At 47.3% G+C, this 17,344-nt stretch overlaps 1 protein-coding gene across 1 annotated transcript in view; it reads right to left on the reverse strand.

The window, feature by feature from the left end:
* LOC144166615 (soluble guanylate cyclase 88E-like) overlaps positions 1-17,344 on the reverse strand; it is a 295,263-nt gene that overhangs the window by 15,355 nt on the left and 262,564 nt on the right. The window contains exons 9-10 of the mRNA XM_077696156.1: positions 13,564-13,710; positions 7,778-7,924 (exon numbers count right to left, since the gene is read on the reverse strand). Of these exons, the coding sequence (XP_077552282.1) occupies positions 7,778-7,924; positions 13,564-13,710 (294 nt within the window). The remainder of the gene's footprint in view (positions 1-7,777; positions 7,925-13,563; positions 13,711-17,344) is intronic.

Here is a 17,344-nt window from a genome sequence, read left to right on the forward strand (position 1 = left end):
AATTGTGAGGCTGTTGTAGGTAAGCATTGCCGGACACACAGTTTAGTTTCCGTATCACTATTTATTTGCATAGTTGCAGTGCTAGTAATCATCTTCACATGCATCGAAGAGGTCATCGTCTTCTTCGCGGCGAGTGGTGGATGCAAAGTCATCCTCAGCACTGTAGACTTCCAACAGCTCTTCGTAATCGACTCGAGGCAGCGGTGGCGGGATCTGGCAGTCATCTCCGGAAAGATCGGCACACTCGTAGCCACGGTGCCAATTATGCATACTGGATTTCGGGGGCCGCGGTGACCTCTCCCAAACAAGCTGTCTTTTCAACTTTAGCCTTAGCGCTGGAGTTTTTCTTTTTGTTTACATGCGTGGTTGCGCTTGACGATAGCGCTGGAGCTTTTCTTTTTTTGCTGAAGCCACTGCGCGAGACGGGAACTCGGTGGTCGCCGGGAGGCACACGCTCGTGGCATTTTCTCGCCTTTCTGGTTTTTTTTTTTTTTTTGCTAAAGGCACTGCCGTGCCGAGGACAGCAGGCGGTTGCCGCGAGGCACGCGCTCACGAACGCTCAGTGCTTTCTTGGTATTTTGTCCTACAACGGTGCACTTACGGCCAGTAACAACAGCTGTGTTGTTAATAAAATTATATTATTTCTTTGTTCTTAGCGATTATAAATAAAAAAAACTCATCGGCTCTTCACCTCTGTAAAGGCGGTTGACCAGCGAAGCAGTATTGGTGACACGACGGTACGACGGTACAACCAGTGATGCCAATTTAGCGGATTTTACGCTAAATCTGGCGGATTTCATTTTGTCCTGACGGGGAAAAAATTAGTCTAGCGGCTAGTGGATTTTTTGGCGGGCCATTTTCATACATAGCGGATTTCTGGCGGATATCTCACGCAGTGCACCGATTCAAAATCGCCCTGCAAGAAAGACCTTATGGCTTTGCTTTCAAGCTTGTTTAAAAAAGTCGTAATTCCGACAGAGCAGATTGACGTTCTGACGTGCAGACTTGAGGACCACTTGAACCCCAAGCCATATCTGGGCCACGTGTTTGAGACGTACGTTAGCAACGTGAAAGCTCAGAAGACCGACGGGTTCTCTCTCGCAGATGAAGCTGTGAATCGAGAAAGCTGCATAAGGTTTATTACCACGCTAGTAGATCAAATCAGACAGCGACTTCCCTACAAGATCACAGTTCTCCAGGAAACGTCACTCTTATCGATCGAAAATGCTTTGTGCGTCGTGAAGGAGCCATTGATTCCTCTGCTGGAAGCAACGGCAGTGCCCCCTGAGATAATAGAGAAAATTTAAAACCAGTGGAGCAAAATCACCCTCCTGAACTGGAGGCAAATATCATCCACGCAGTCGTTCTGGTGGGAAGTTCACTCCTGTAAGTACGCCTGCGGCGAAAACCTGTTCGCCGAGCTGGCCAGATTTGCCATGTCGATGCTCGGGCTGCCGTATTCAAATGCCGAAGTAGAGAAGACGTTTAGTCAGCTTAAAATACTAAAATCCAAGCTGCGGAACAAGATGAAGCCTGAAACTAGAAACGCCATCTTCGTCGTAAGAGCGGGGCTGAAGCGACACCAGAAACGTTGTTTTGATTACGAACTTCCCGCGGCAGTTCTTAGTGCCATCGGGACATCTGCAACGTATGTGCAACCAAGTCTCCTTTCTGGTTCCTGAACAAGTACCTGAACAAGTTCCTGTAAAGATGATATCAGATGACGACAGCGACGACGAAGACCTCGATGCGTTTTTTGTTGACCTGTGAGTTCTTTTTTTCATCAGTGTGAACATTTATAACTTTTAGCCTCATCTGTGATGAGGTTGACAAATGACGACCACCGCCGCACTGAAGCTTCAAGTGTTCTAGTTAGACTCTTTGGAAGACTCTTTTATATGTTATTTCAGCTCTCGCAGTTTTTGGGAGATTCTAAGAATGATAAGGTATTTATCATACGAAATTGCACTGTTTTTTCTAATAAAATAGGCCCTAGCGGAAAATTTAGCGGATATGTTTTAGAATCTAGCGGAATCTGGCGGATTTCTTATGGCTTGTTAGTGGATATCTGACGCCCAGCGATGGAAACACTGGACAACTACTTTCATATTACATTTTAAATACATCTTTTTCCTGGTGGCAGCTTCGTCGCAGTCGCGACGCCGTTACATTCGCTCGGCGTCGCGGGCCTGTCTTCCTTTCTCCCCACTGGATTGGCCGATGGCGACGGTTAGATTCGGTAAAAGGGGCGCACTCTCGTTCCCAAACCACCGCAGCGGCGACGCGCTGGCGAGGATCTCATTCACGCCACTGCTCAGAGCGTTGTTTCGTGTAAACGCGCATCGCTACTCTTTGTGGCTCACAAAAATATGTCACAAGCACGTAGACGTGGCGCGTTCTCGCAGGAAACATCGACGTTGCCTTTCTCTTTGTGGCTTGACGCACTTCGCACTCGGTTTATTAAACGCAGGCGCACTCTAAGCTTCGCAAGGTTCTCTGCTCACTCACAGGCAGATGGCTTGCCCTGGCCATACGCAGCTTCGCTGTAAAACGCGTGGGTGGTCGATGGCCCTTATGCGACTGCAGTGATTCAACAATACTTTTCTTCCAATCTGCCTCCTTTGCGCATTTCCGTTTTGCGCGAAGGAACGGGGCAGGCCACGATGAAAATTTTGAAATGAATCTTTGTGCGCGTGCATTGCGTTGTTTTAGCCGATCTGTTTTACCTAAAGGCCTCTGTCGCAAGGCCCCGGACTGTTCCGCCGAAACTCTTGTACGGGACCATTGATAGCCTTCGCAGAAAACGCGGTGTCAATAGTTAATTTTGACTTTACAACACAAAGACCACAAATTCAGCCGCTAAGACGAATGTCTGGACGCGTAATCCTGACTTGCCCTGAAGAGAAGGGCATCTGCTGATGGCCGAGGTGGCCGTGCGCCCAATTGCAGAGGGGCGGCACTTCAGCGAGCTGTCGCGGCCACCTCCTCTCCTCTTTTACGGCGAAAGTCTTGGTGGGCTCATTGAGCGAAAAGCGTCAGTAGCATCAAAATGACCCTTGGAAAGTGTTGCTGGGACGAGGCATTCCACAGTGCGAAGCTAAACTCGGCAGTAGCGAGAAGGGGCCGTCCACTCCAGTACAGCGCAGGTGAACGAAGCGGAAGAGCGCGGCTGAATGAGCAAACGGAGACGCAGCTAAATTCAGCATTGTCGTCAACTCTCCCATCGCATGATGGCTAATCCAAGATAGATCGAAACCATTCGAAAGCGTTAATGAGGGGTACAAGCAAAAGAGTACTCTCAAGTGGCAAAAGAACGACGCCATTAAACAATGCGGGGCGGAACGGAGCGCATCCCGCGTTCAATTGGACAATAATGCACAAACATTCGCAGCCCATAAGTGCTTGAACGTCCTCAGACCTTTATTTGTTGAACGGGAGATTGGCGTACACAAACCGACAAACAGGTTTTTACTCCCATGAGCGTTCTTAACCAGACGCGTGAAAATACTGCATTGAGGTGTAACAAGAAGTGAACCTGAACTGGAGTACCACCGCTTGAGTGGGGGAGTAGTGCTCGTAAATTTGCTTTTTTTATGGTACGTACGAGCGCACAGACTGCGTATCTTCGATAACAATAGAAATGAAATTAAAACCTTACAATTAGGGCTCCGAATTTTGTAAGTTTATTTTAAGTAAAGTTCGGAGGTTGTTTTAGGGGTTTATTTTCTAGCAAAATTGTGGTGTTTTTCGGATTTATTATCTGGTAAACATCCAGATCTCCAAAATTCAGATTTTATTCCGGCCTATTTTAAATACTCCAAGGAGGAGGAAGGAATAGTACAGGAAAGGCAGGGAGGTCAACCAGAATACTGTCCGGTTGGCTACCCTACTCAGGGGGGAGGGGATACGAGAAATGAAAGGGAAAGAAAGGACAGCGGTACATATTAAAGGAGAAAATGACAGAAAGAAAAGTAGAAAAAAACACAAGGCGTGACCGGGCAACTAGAAAGGCGGAACAAACAACGCCCACAACCAGAAATGCACAAAACTAATACGGTCCACTGATAAAATTGGCGAGCTAAGGGCAGTGCACTATAGTAATTTCCCTACAATCGTTCAGACAGGCCCGTGTCCTTCTAAAAGAGCAGTAAGGCTTTTATAGCCTTTTCGGCATGTGACGGACAACGCCTATGACACAAAATTGTTTGCGCTGTAAAGGGGTGGTCGTCGAGTCGGCGAAGTGTGGTGGAGAGCTGTTGCCTCGGCGTTATGAAGCGGTCACAATGGCACAGAAGGTGCCATTGTGACCGCCTCAGCTCAGTATGAACTCTCCAGAACGAGAGTTATTCAGCAAAGTTTGCAATAGTGCAAAAACAGGCATGTGATGGCACGTGATCTCGCACAAGCTTTTTGTGTCCCACCGAATCAGCGTAGATAACTGTAGTTTATACAAGTGTACTCGCCTTGAAAGTGGACAAAGGACCGTCCTGGTGGGACCGATGGCCATTCGCAGTTATCGCCGAAAAGTTGGAACGGCAGTGGTGCCGAAGACTTAGCTGGTATCCTTGAGTCCGTACTCCATCTTCATTTTTTTACGGACGTGTTCTCTAAAATCGGTGTTTATCGTATATATCCGAATTGTCCCAAATTTTACCGGGGGGGGGGGGGGAGGTTGCGGATTTTCTCGGGTTAATTAACAAACCTGGAGCACTAGTTGTAATCCAGGCTAAAATTATTTGCCAGAATATTCTTTGTCAGTTAGTGAACCAGAAAGTCTCACTAGATTCGAGCCCCTATATTGGTCCCCCGCCCAGACTGTGCGCTCGTCCCTCACGTGCTCTTGCGTTAACCCGATGTTTTTGCCAAAACAAGTCTTCCAAAATTTACACTTTTCTTCCGCGCAATCTTTCCGAGTGGAAAAACGTACTATTTGCCGCTCTTCTGCCGGTGTATTCTGGTTGATTTAAGGTTCTAACGCGCCGACGCAACGCAGGCGATGAGGCGCGCCGTAGTGGAGGGCTCCGGATTAATTTTGACCACCTGGGGAACGTGAGCCGAAATCAAGTACACACGGACGTTTTTGCTTTTCGCCTCCATTAGAAAAGCGGCCGCCGCGGCCGGGAATCGAAACCACGTACTCGTGCTCAGCAGCACGCCTTAGCCACAGAGCTAACGCGGCGGGTGCCGGTGGATCCTATTGAAGGACATGTTTATTTATTGACATAATAATGATTTGCAGATATATCCTCGGCATTTATCTGTTGTCTGGTTGCATTGCTTTCCTTGAGTGTTATGTTTCTCCCCTTTTTCTTTTAGATGCGACGCTGACACCATCTCTTGTCGGCGGCCCTGTCCTTCCTGCATGCGTCCGTCGTTGTTGTTGTCCGCACCGCTGCACCTCTCGTCCTCTCGCCGTGATAGCGCGCCCTCTCCACCAATATCTGTGGCACGCGCAGTGCGGCGCGCTCTCTCACTCCGCCGGTGGGCGGCGCTGCGCGCGGCGCACGCGCGCTGTGCGCATGCGCAGCGCGCTGTGCGCATGCGCAGCGCGCTCTCTCTCCGCGGTCTCCTCTCCTTCGGGCGCGCTCCGCATATAAGCGGACTGCCGCGCTCCGGCCGGTCTCTCAATCGACGGTCGTCCGCGCTACGCTTGCTCCCTCTCTCTCTCTCTCTTTCATCGACCCAAACGGAAACGCACAATGGAACCCCCTTTAGCGTCGCATCACACCAGGGTTCCTGCGAGGGGAGGTGGGCGTAATTTTTCTCTACTTTTTTACTGTAATTACACCCTTTTTTAACCGGTTTTGCTTCTTATTACCTGCACCATTCCTGCTTAGGCTTCATGCCTTCAGTATTTCGTAAATAAAAATAAAATGAACAAATAAAGACATGGAAGACACCAAAACACCCGAGTAAAATCATGACTGTTAAATATCATACTCACCTACCCTGAAAAGGACGAGGATCTGCTGCTCGCAGCACGAGGGCGGGTTCAATATCAGTCAGCCATTAAAAACAGAATGCAGATGGTTCCCCGGTCTCTCTCATGTTTACATTGGCCATAGAAATGAACAAGAAAGGTAAATTAAATTAAGTCCGCCTTTGTTGGACGCGAAAACGAAAGAGAAAAGTAAGGTAACGTAAGCTTTTAAGTTGTTTAATAGGCTATACTCGGTGACAACTTAAGAACGGCACCGATGATGATGATGATGATGATTCCTATTGGTTTCCCCTTTGAAGCGGGGTGATGACATGTCATCTTACCAAAAAGAACTAATATAACCATGTTTTACACTCTTGGTTTAATACTAGCGCTGCTTATGGCAGGCCCTAAGGCTTATTAGGCCCGAAATACTTTCTTTTCCCTGTTACAGGTGGTAACTGTCCTAGGCAATATTCCCCTCTCTGCTTTTCATCCACCAGCATTCTAATCTTCTTTTCGTCCCCTCGACAGCCTTGAAGTTAACTTCCTCACTGATACCCTTAAATCCTAGGGCTTCTGAAAGCCCAATATTCTCATGTAGATTTGGATGGATACCCTCACATTCTAACACTATGTGCCGCATAGTTTCTGTTTCTTTTCCGCAGACCACACATACCCCATCATTTTGTGAATACTTCCCCACAAAACTCTTAGTTCGCAGGCACCCTGCTCTAGCCTCAAAAAGCAAAGCACTACCCTGGGAATTATCGTAGAAATTTTCCTTTCTGATGTTCATCTTCTCAGCACTGTACATCTCTAACGACGTTTTAGCTTCCATTTTTTCCCTCCATTTATTCGTTTCAATCTGCCTTGCCTCTTTTTTGGTTACCTTGGCTGTTTTGGATTCCCCACTGTTCTTTCCGTATTTCATCGTTAGCCGTCTAGTCTGCCTTAACCACTGCGTGTCCACGCTTTTCAAGTATAGGTACCTAAAAACCTTAGCTGCCCACCTTCGTTGATCCATTGCCCTCAACCTCATCTCAAAGCATATTTTACTTTGAGCTTCTCTAACTTCAAACGACGCCCAGCCCATATCTCCCTGAACTGCTTCGTTAGTTGTTTTTCCATGCGCGCCTAAGGCCAAACGTCCTACCGTTCTCTGGTTTACTTCAAGGCCTGATAGAACGTCTGATTTTAAGCAGAGTACAGCATTCGCAAACGTGAGGCCTGGAACCATTACTCCTTTCCACATTCCTCTTACTACTTCATATTTGTTATACCCCCACAGAGCTCTATGCTTCATTATAGCTGCGTTTCGCTTTCCCTTAACCTTAAGTTGCTCCTCGTGAGTACTTAAGTAGTTATCCCCTTCGTTTATCCACACTCCCAAATATTTATATTCCTTCACTCTAGGTAATTCGCCTTGCTGGATAGACACTACGTCGGTGGTAGCGTCATTGAAAACCATTATTCCTGATTTTTCTGCACTGAAATTTAACCCGAGGTCAGTGGCTTCCTGGCCGCAAATATTTATTAGCCGCTGCATATCGGTTTGCCGCTGTGCCTTATCACCGTAGCCGGATGTTTCTCCGCGCGGCGCAAGTAGGGCGTTACTGGGAATATTTTGAACATGGCGTGAGCCGTTCCCGCGATTTTTTGGACTTAATATGCTTATAAACGACTCCAGTGACGACAAACAAATTGCGTGAGGCAAGGCAGACGATACCACGCATTCATAGCAAACCCCTTTCAAAACGCGCGCACTGACCTCACGGGTCCGGCGCTGTGGCGGAGTGATACACTACATGAGGTGGTGCCGTTCTTGAGTTCTAACCGAGTATAGTAAAGACGCACCTTGTAGACGCCGTGCTTCTCCGTGAGTTCGTCGAAGAGGGAGTACATCGAGTTGAGCATGGAGACGACCTCCATGGGCGTGATGCGGCTGCAGATCTCGGTGAACGACACCACGTCGCTGAACAGAATCGTCACCGACTCGAAGTACTGGGAATAAGGCAGAATTGAAGCAATTGGCGTGAGACTCCATTAACGCTGAGTGAGAGCGAACGTTGCTCACTTTGGATACGGTATACCGGGCGAGTAAACTAAGATTCCGGGATGAGGCACGATCCCAAGTGTTTTTAGCATGCAATTTGTAGTCATAGCAACGCTGATTCAGCGTGCTTCACCGGAACAACAAGGCTGTTAACCTACTGAGAAAATATGCACGCAGTGAGGGACTTTGGTTCATCGAGGATTGAGAAACAAGCTAACTACTGAAATAAAATATACATACGGTTGGCAAACGCCCTTAAAAACTGTGATGATTGGCAGCAACTAGCGCCAACTCAAGGAGGTAATAACACTCCGAGGCGTAGTAACAAAAATAAGTTCCGTTTTAAATTATTTAACCTAGTTGGTTGTATACACGATGGCATGTAATAATCTCGAAAAGGAATGAAAGGTTACCTGTTTAACATGTATTTCTGGAGTTCGTGCCTGATACTCCGGGTTTTTAACGGAAACAAATCATGATAGACCCATTTCTAAGGAAAACAGAAATTACAAAACGAACACATTGCGATCTTCATTATTAACGGGGCCTTAACGAACAAAGCCCACTGGCAAGTAAGGCGTCTCATATTGCCTTCTTCGCAGCCATAGACAAAACGTGGTGATCTGGTGGCGTTCGTGGTTTGTAAAACATCAGCCATCGATGGGGGACACCTCTCAACGCTGCATGAATTAGTTCTGTATTTAAAAAAAAATTCAGCAGTGAATTTACGGGAGTTCGCGTGTCACAGTGGCTACTTTACAGACAGAACAATAAACCTAAATTTATATATTCGATATTAGCCCCCCATCGCCATTCATACAAAAACAATCACCATTAAAAAAAAATCCCTCCTACGATTTCACTTTTTTTTGCCTACCAAGCAAAAAACAAAACCGCCGCTTCTCTAATACGCGCGTCTTCATTCTAATGCATATGAAGCGCTGCTATCATGGCCAGTATCTCAAAAATATGAACTTTAACTTCTTAATACTCTCAAAATAAGAACTAAAGTATGCACGCTTGATTTCTCCTTAATTAATTTAGGGAAATGTCTTTTGCGTAGACATCAAATTTACTTCACGGCTGAAATATTCAGCGGCGTGAAGTCGTTTAACAGACTGAAGCTAAGCTTTCGCTTTGCTTCAGCCTGTTAAACTTACTCAACCTCACTTCAATGTTTTTAGATGCAACGCATCTCATTCACCCGCCTTGTCCCTGCATCTGGCGTTGTCGTCGGCGTCCGCCCCTCCCCCATTCTCCTCGCCGCGCCAGCTCCGCTCTCCATCACTCACCCCCTCTCCTCTCCGATAGCGAACACCCTCTCGCGAGGGGCATTGAATTGGATTGTATTGGCTTGGATTGGATTGGATTGGCTTGGCTTGGATTGGATTTGAATTCGATTGGATTAAAGTGGATTGTGTTGCGTCATAGCCGCGGCAGACGCACTGGCGCCGGCGCGTCCCCTCACCGTTATGCGCGCTATAAAACGCGGTGCCTGCGCCGCTCCGCTCCATCGTTCCAGCGCCGTTCCTCCGCTGTCCAACGCTGCAACGCGAACCCCCTATGCGTCGCATCTACACAGGGATTCCCGCGATAGGTGACGGGAGTTTTTTATCAGCGAATCTGTTGAGAAAATCGTTCCTATGTGCCTTACACCGTAAAAAAAAAAAACAAGAAAATGCGGAGTGCTCGTGCACGCGCGCCTTGAGCGCACGTTCGTCAAGAAGCATGCTCACTTAAGGAGATTGGCCAAAATTGCACCCCTCCATCCTCCCCCCCCCCCCCCCAAAAAAAAAAAAAAAGCTCCAGCGTTCGCCGCGTGCCTCGAGCGCACGTTCGCCAAGCCAAGCACACCCACTTAGGGACCTTGGTCGACAGCATTCGCTATGTCGTGGCAACACTTGCTCGGAGCGAGAAAGACACGTCATAGCGTACGGCCCTCATTCGTTCGTCTTCGTGTCGTGATGCGCATGCGCTCTGTACAGTAGAAGAGCCGCGAGTTGTGTGTCGAAACTGCTGTAGGTGATCACTGACTCCACATGGCCCGGCCGTGGATCGTTCGCACGACTGAGGAAGAGGCCGCGCTTCGAGAGACTCTGGCCCTGCTCAACATAACGCCATTCAGATGCCATCCCGCCGACGTCAACCTAGACCCCAAGACGATACTAAAACTCAACTTCGTGTCCATCAATGATCACCTACAACAGCTTCACTATGCAAGCCTTGGCCGTGAGTGCAAGTTTCCCTGAATTTTTTCTTGTAGCGGCGAAAGGTCTACGAAAGATGGCCCAAGGAAATTGTTAATGTGGTATAAAACGTTACTTCAACTATTTACCCAAACCGGGAGAGGATTTGACGAGGCACGTGGGGAGAGGAGGTGCCCTTTCTTCCCTCTTGTCGACGCGCTGACAGAACAAAGCCCTTGCGGTGCAAAGGTATTGCTCTCGCTGAGCAACCAATATTGCGTAGGCCCAAAATTTAACGCTACTACGACATTTTGTTTTCCCTTATTTCCGATGAATGTACAGGCACCCAAGCTCACGCATGCGAGAGTACCTTGAACAAAGGGTCGAGGTTGTGCCCCATTAAAAGCATTTTATGGTGGGTAAATAAATTAGCCTTCCCATCGAACACACTGACGCCTGAAACTTCCCGCATGGAACTACAATGCAGGCAGGCGAGCGGACCAGACGACCCTCTGCAGTGCCGCCCCTAATGCAAAGGTCAGTCCCTCAGCGTGCGACAATGCTGAAAGCAGGCGGCATCTATCCGCATTGGGTGTCGCAACCAAGCTCGTCTACTCTGCTGTCGTACGCAAAAACCTGCCAAGCCGAGAACTCGCTCGATATTGAATCCTGCATGCAAGGTCACGTTCAGACCCACGGTAACAGCGTACAGCGTGCCAGAAAGTTCAGGCGAAAAGAGCGTTAAGTCTACAGCTTAAAAGCCTCCGCTGCCGTCGCGGTGCGTCCTGCTTCCGGTGGGAGTGCGGGCCACTTTAGATGCGGTCGCTACCGCGGGTCAGGGTTGGGGCCGGGTTGAGTGCGTAAACACGTTTCGGGCGACCGAGCAGGAGCGCTTGCCTATCACGTGGCGCCGGTTTCCAATCCACAAGTGTCTTGACGCATCGGCCAGCGTATTCAAATCGCGTACCATTAATGACATGTAAGTGCAACTTCCCGTGCGTAGGCCGTTTTTCCCGGCCAGTATTTTAGAAGGAAAAATGTACAGAGGAGTGTTCTTACCTGCCCTGTGCTCGCAGAAAAATTAAAATAAATAGAGGTCATTCATGAAGTTTCCTGGTACGAAACAGATATAAAAATATCGAAAGATCTGTGAGAAGAGGCAGGCAGCTTTTTCAATTTTAAACACCTTTGAGGAGCATTAGAAAGGGGTCATGGTCTTTAGCAGCGGCGAATATAAATTCTACAGGGCCAGCCATTCCAACGACCAGGCCGGGCTGTTTTGTTCTGAAGGGATGGAAGTTTGTCATATGATCACGAAGGTCTTTTTAGTATGAGAGTAGGTATGAACCATATATATCGACGCTGTATCAAAAGCGACGTGTTTTACGATAAAACGTCGCGCCTAAGACAACGGACGCGAAACGACATATATATTTGTAACATTACAACTGGATGAAAACATACGAAATAAATACTGCAGCCAAAGGCTTTAATGGCATCTTTTCCCTGTGTTTTATGGTCTATTGGGCTTCTTCATCAGTGATAACTGCAACTCGCCATCGGAAACATTGATGTAGGAATGGTTTTTCTTGTTTCTTGTCGGCGCGCCCGAGGCTGTAGGTGCAAATGGAGGGAAGGGTACCTAGAGACCTTTGAGCTTTCACGGACTCGCTCGTATGTGCCATGACGAGAGGAGAATGCGTCTGAGGTAATTTGCTTCTGTGTCAACGGCCCGCGCCCTTCCGGATGACACCGAGACAAATTACCTCGAAAGGATCATCCTCGGGTAGTGCTACATACGAGCGAGTCGGTGAAAGCTGAATGCTCTCTAGGTACGCTTGCCTCCATTTGCACCCACATGATCCGGCACGCCAAAGAAAAATACAAATGAAGAATAAGCCATTTTTATATAACCGCTGCTCATGGTTAATTCTAGGCACCGCTGATTAAGAAGCCAAGGAGGCTTCAAAACGTAGGCAGAAGCTTTTATTAAATCATTCGGTAGGAGTTTTTTTTTTCTTTTACTTGTTTTCATCTATGTTCTAACTCAGCTTGTCAGAGTTCTGTCGAAGTGCTCATGTTGTAGCCGAAATATTACGGTCGATGATAACGACCATAAATTTGTTCTTTTTAGTTGGGTTCTTTGCAGAAAATTATATCCAGACGCACATGTGACGTATCAAGGTAAGCGGTTGTGCAGAGCGTCATGAACGAACATTATCACTCTTTGTAAAACCCTTGGGTGCGCATCTTTGAGCACTGTAGAGAATGTAGAGCTTCACCTGTAAAGTGCAGCTTTCCACACTACTGCTAGCCCAAACCTGGGCACCAACGCGTGAAGAAAAAGCCGCTCGTTGCCCATGCCCTGAAAGGGGCGTCGGCTGTTTTGTACTGGCGTTTGCCAAAAGATCTGACTGACCGTTTAGTATCGGCTTAAACCTAGAGGCGGTATTTCTTTCAGCGGAAGTGGCAGATCAGATGTCACGCCTGACAAAACTTTACCGGTCGTAATCCAACCTTTATCTATATAACAATAATAAACGGCCCTTGGCATTCAACTACAATTAACGTGCAACAAAAGCAACTACGTCTTTATGAGTTCATGATTCTATATATCGGTTTAATCATAGTAGCAATACCAAAGAACCCGCTCTCGCTCCGCCTTTTCTCTTTGAAGTGTGCCATCATCACCACCCTATGGGAAATCCCTCTACGTCGGGCATGGCGGAAACTGCCGCCAGCTTACGCAGTGGATTTGTGTATTGAGAACACAACCATGCCAAATGCCGGGCATATCTGGCACGCCGGTGTCATGGATCATGGTACTGCAGATGGCGGGCAGAGCAGTTTTTTGTAGTGTCTGTTTCACCGTTTTTGTGCAGAAGGCACTAATGTCGGTTTGACTATTTTTGTGCAACGCCGCACAAACTGCGAGGATTGAAGGGCGCAGCCAACAATGCATAGAAAATGCTCCGAATGTGCATCATCAGCTTTTTTCTTAGAAGAGCGGAAGTAGCACCGTCGGAAAGAACTGAACGACAAACGGCACACAACAAGAAAATTCCCTGCTTCCGGTTGCTCATGTCCATGATACCTGCTGTTCAATTAGATCGACACAAACAGGTGGGAGCTACCGACGACTCGCGTCACGACTGCCATTTTAGCAGCAGCCTTTGTAACAATTCGGCGGTCGCAGAAGCTGCGGGCGTGGGTTTTGCAAAATACCGCTATCTACAGTTCGTTGACGGGCACCATCGGCGGAGTGGTGCGCGCGCTCCCTCGTTACCACTTGATTCTTATTGTTGCTTCTCAACACAACACGAAGCTCGTTAAATAAAGTATAGCTCATTAATAACATATGGCAATATGTTTGAGTAGTCATGGCAGAGAAGGCCGGTTACCTGACATGTATTGACTGAGGTTTCTCCACTGCGTAGCTGATCGGCGACGGTCTTGGGGATCATCTGGTAGAGCAGCTCGTCGGTTCGCTTCATCTCTATATCGAGCTTGCGCATAGACTCCTCCAGCTGACGGCTCTTTTGTAGTTCCTGGGCAGCAGCAGCGTACAGACGCACGAATGAAACTGTGGCGTAGGCTTCGTGGCAAGAAACGTGCATTTGTGCTAGTTATTGTCACAACTGATATGCAGAGATTTATTAAAAATGTAATAACTTATCTTACCTGGCACAGTTTTTATAATCCTTGAACCCTTCCCCAGCAGGCGTGCAATTGCCGTTCCCAGATGCAATCTTATAAATGAATCACGGTTAATTCCGGGCAATCGGTAAAGCATCTTCAAACAGCGCAAAAACACAGACACTATGGGAAGAAAATGACGGTACGACGTTGTACTCACAGCTAATTTCATTGAAAACTAATCATCACATAAGTACTACAACCTAAACCTAGTGTCTGTGTCTGTGTTGTTACGCGGTGTTTTTACAGCCTGTGTCTGTTTTTACGCTGTTAGAAGATATTCAGCCGTTACCAAGTCGCCGAAATGTCGATCCTTCTGAATTGGTAAAAGCGGGACGCGAACTACTGCGGACAGCATGGACCGGATTATAAACCAACAACACCTAAGCTTCTCACTTTAGTACCTAATGTTGAGTTGAATGAAGGTGGACAGACTAGTGGGAACAACACAAAGGTTACGACAGATCATGGTGACGAAAATGTCTTCGCGACGTACGTGTGGACATACGTTGGCCTGGAGACAGACTCGCATCACAGTATCACAAAAAATGTAAAATTGCATGCCGCAAAGCAGTGTTTAGCGTATCTTGACGGCTGAACGTTCGCTGCCACGCCAGAAATGCCCAGCAAACAATTTTAAATTAATTTAATAATGCCCGACTGCCTGCTGGAGTTTGGGTTGGACCTTTCGGAAAATTTTACTGAACCAACCCTACAACCACCCCCTTCCACGCTTCTCTTCTTTTTCCTTACTTCCCCCTCTAGTTTTGTTTTTCTTCCTCGCTGCACTCCGGCGTAAAAACCGGCCAATGCTTCAGGCAAAACTCACTACCCTCTCCTCTTCTCGATTAGCCAGGACTAAAATTGCTTCACGAGTGGCCTTAGAATATTTAAGGTCTAACGTACGGGTCAGCCGTAACTGAGGATGTTTTTGAATATGTGAACTGCAGCGAGACACAGGTCAAGAAAGCAAGCGAGGGTATCAATGCAAGCGAAAATGAGTCAGCCGCCGTGACTGGAATAAGAGAGCACAGCTTTAAAATGGCAATTCGAAAAGTTTTCTACTAGCGTGTGCGTATGCAAGTATACGAACAACTTGAGGGTTGAGTTTTGGTAAAACGAATACGTGTTTTGCATTTACGGTGCATTTCATTCCGAAGAGTGGCGGCGGTTACCTTTGCACCGCTTTGTGCAATATCATCGCTCTTCCGAACTCCTGTTCTCCTATCGTTGCTTTCAAATATTTTTGCATAACCTTCCCCGATTATGCTCTTTTAACATGTCCTCGACAATGCAAGGGTGCTGGAACCAGTATAGCGGAAAGCACCACTTTAGCGCGCCCATAGCGTTAGCGGGAACGCTAACCTTCGCGTAACGAGGCGCTATCCGTTTGCGATTGCGGTGCGCAAACGTTAACGCCACAGCTAAAACGCTATACTAAAACTCTCTATTAACGGGCAAAGGTGGTTTCAGGAAGCTAGGGTGTGCTGGGCTCAACGATCGGAAGTTCAAGGGTAACGAGAGGGGCGCAATGTGAAAGGTCGATGGCGCCAGCATACACCCAATGGCCGTACGTGAAGGGGTGCAGCAGCCCTGTATGGACGTCATTATAGTTTACAGAACCTAACAGCCGGAGGGTTAACATTTTTTACTGTAGTCCCATCGTTTCGCTGTAGTTCCTTCTACAAGGCCTCGGCTAACTAAAGTGGACAGTCTAGCGTTCCAAGGACCGAATTTAACAACGAGACCCCGGTTCTCAAAAGTTTGCCCAGTGAGAGGTGCAACAGAACCTCATTAATATGAACCCGACGGGGTTACAGGAATAGCACGCACACATCGGTAATGCCGTTTCACTGAACCCGCGAAGCAGAAAATTCTCGATTAGGGGTTTTAATGGCTAATTTGCAAGCGTGAACAACGACGGACAGGAAACCAGGTTTCCCATCCGTCAATATGCACAAACAGGCCCAGCAAGCTGCCCTTCTTCAGTGACAAACGACTTAGGCGTCAGTGGAGTAACAAGACCCTTATGTGCTTGCCAGCTCGAATGCACAGAATATGGATTGTTTTTAACGTCATGAAACACTTCTTTTTTTATTTTTTATGTGTGAGAATACATTCAGAACGCAGGACAAGATCTCCTACCTGATGTTGCTCTTAGTAGGCAATACTCTGCGCTATTTAATAGTAAAAGGCTGGGCTAGTTGGTGCGTAATAAAACTTGACACGATTTCTGAATGTCAGCACCTGCCTTTTTTATGTTCACTGCATGACTAACAACTCTGCCACACCCGTTTGACTGCTCTTATCCCGCGCTGTACGAATCCTTCCTTTGCCACCAAAATTTTCTTACCTCATATCGGTTTTATGCCACCAAATTATCTTACCTCCTCTACTAATGGGGTCATGCGTCTTACCCTAATTGCAGTCCCTTCGCTTGCTAGTCTATTTGTCACCCGCGTAACATGCCCCCCTACCTGAACCTCTTTTCTTCTTTTTAATGGTGCCGTGTTTCCATTTCTAAGCTACGACCTAATTCTTGTGCTTACTATGCTGTGGTCAGTGCTGCCAGCTTGCCTTACACGTCAGCATGTTTCACCTTGCCTAGACTGACATTTTGAGTGAGGCCGCTGTCATTTTAAGTTGTACAAATGCAGATTTTTATGTGTATTTGAGGTTCCGAATTCTCTGCAGTGCTACGGTTTTAGTCCTGCGCAGAACAGGTAAGGTATTCAAAAATTTATGCTTAGAACCTTCAGTGGCCACGAGAGGACCATGACGTGCTTACCTTCTGAAGTAGTTCATGCTCTCTTTCAGAGCATGATCTATTTATCCGGCAGTTTTATAATATCTGAAATGATAACGCTAAACCAGGTCGGAACGGAACTTCTCGCCCTTATGTGTTCCCCAAAGGATACTTCACCACTGCTACCACACACTGGCAGAGCTACGGATCTTTCATGCTCGCACCGTCCACAATGCGCGAGATCAGAGAACAACTATAACGCTTGTGACGTACGCGGAAGATGGGCATTCCTTCAATAGCCCACGTTCAACGAACGCCGTGGAAGCGCCACTAATGGTTTTCTACCAGCGAATTTCCGAGTTCTCCCGATTCCGGGCATTGAGTCCACTTTCGGTAAAGCAGACATGTAGATATAGGACTGGGGTAAAATTGTGGCCTTCATACAAGAGGAATCTAAATCGTGAATTCTGTGGACGATTCACGTTATATGCTCGACAGTTATCTTCATAGCTAAGACATAGAACGTCAGCCCAAGGAATAAAAATGAGGCATACGTTATAAAGTACCTACGACGGTCTGCACATTTCGTCCAGATAACATATTGGAGTGGTCAAGGGCAAAACCTTTTACGCTCTAGGTTCGCGGAGAAATACGAGCATCGATCGCATAACAGCTTCGCTGAGAACTGGGGAGGTCAGGCGACTCATTTCTGGCTGGTTTTTTTTTTTTTGTTTACTCTT

This window comes from Haemaphysalis longicornis, unplaced genomic scaffold (genome assembly GCF_048455015.1).
Source record: "Haemaphysalis longicornis isolate Haplotype H1 unplaced genomic scaffold, Haemaphysalis longicornis Haplotype H1 scaffold_18, whole genome shotgun sequence".
Taxonomy (NCBI): Eukaryota; Metazoa; Arthropoda; class Arachnida; order Ixodida; family Ixodidae; genus Haemaphysalis; species Haemaphysalis longicornis.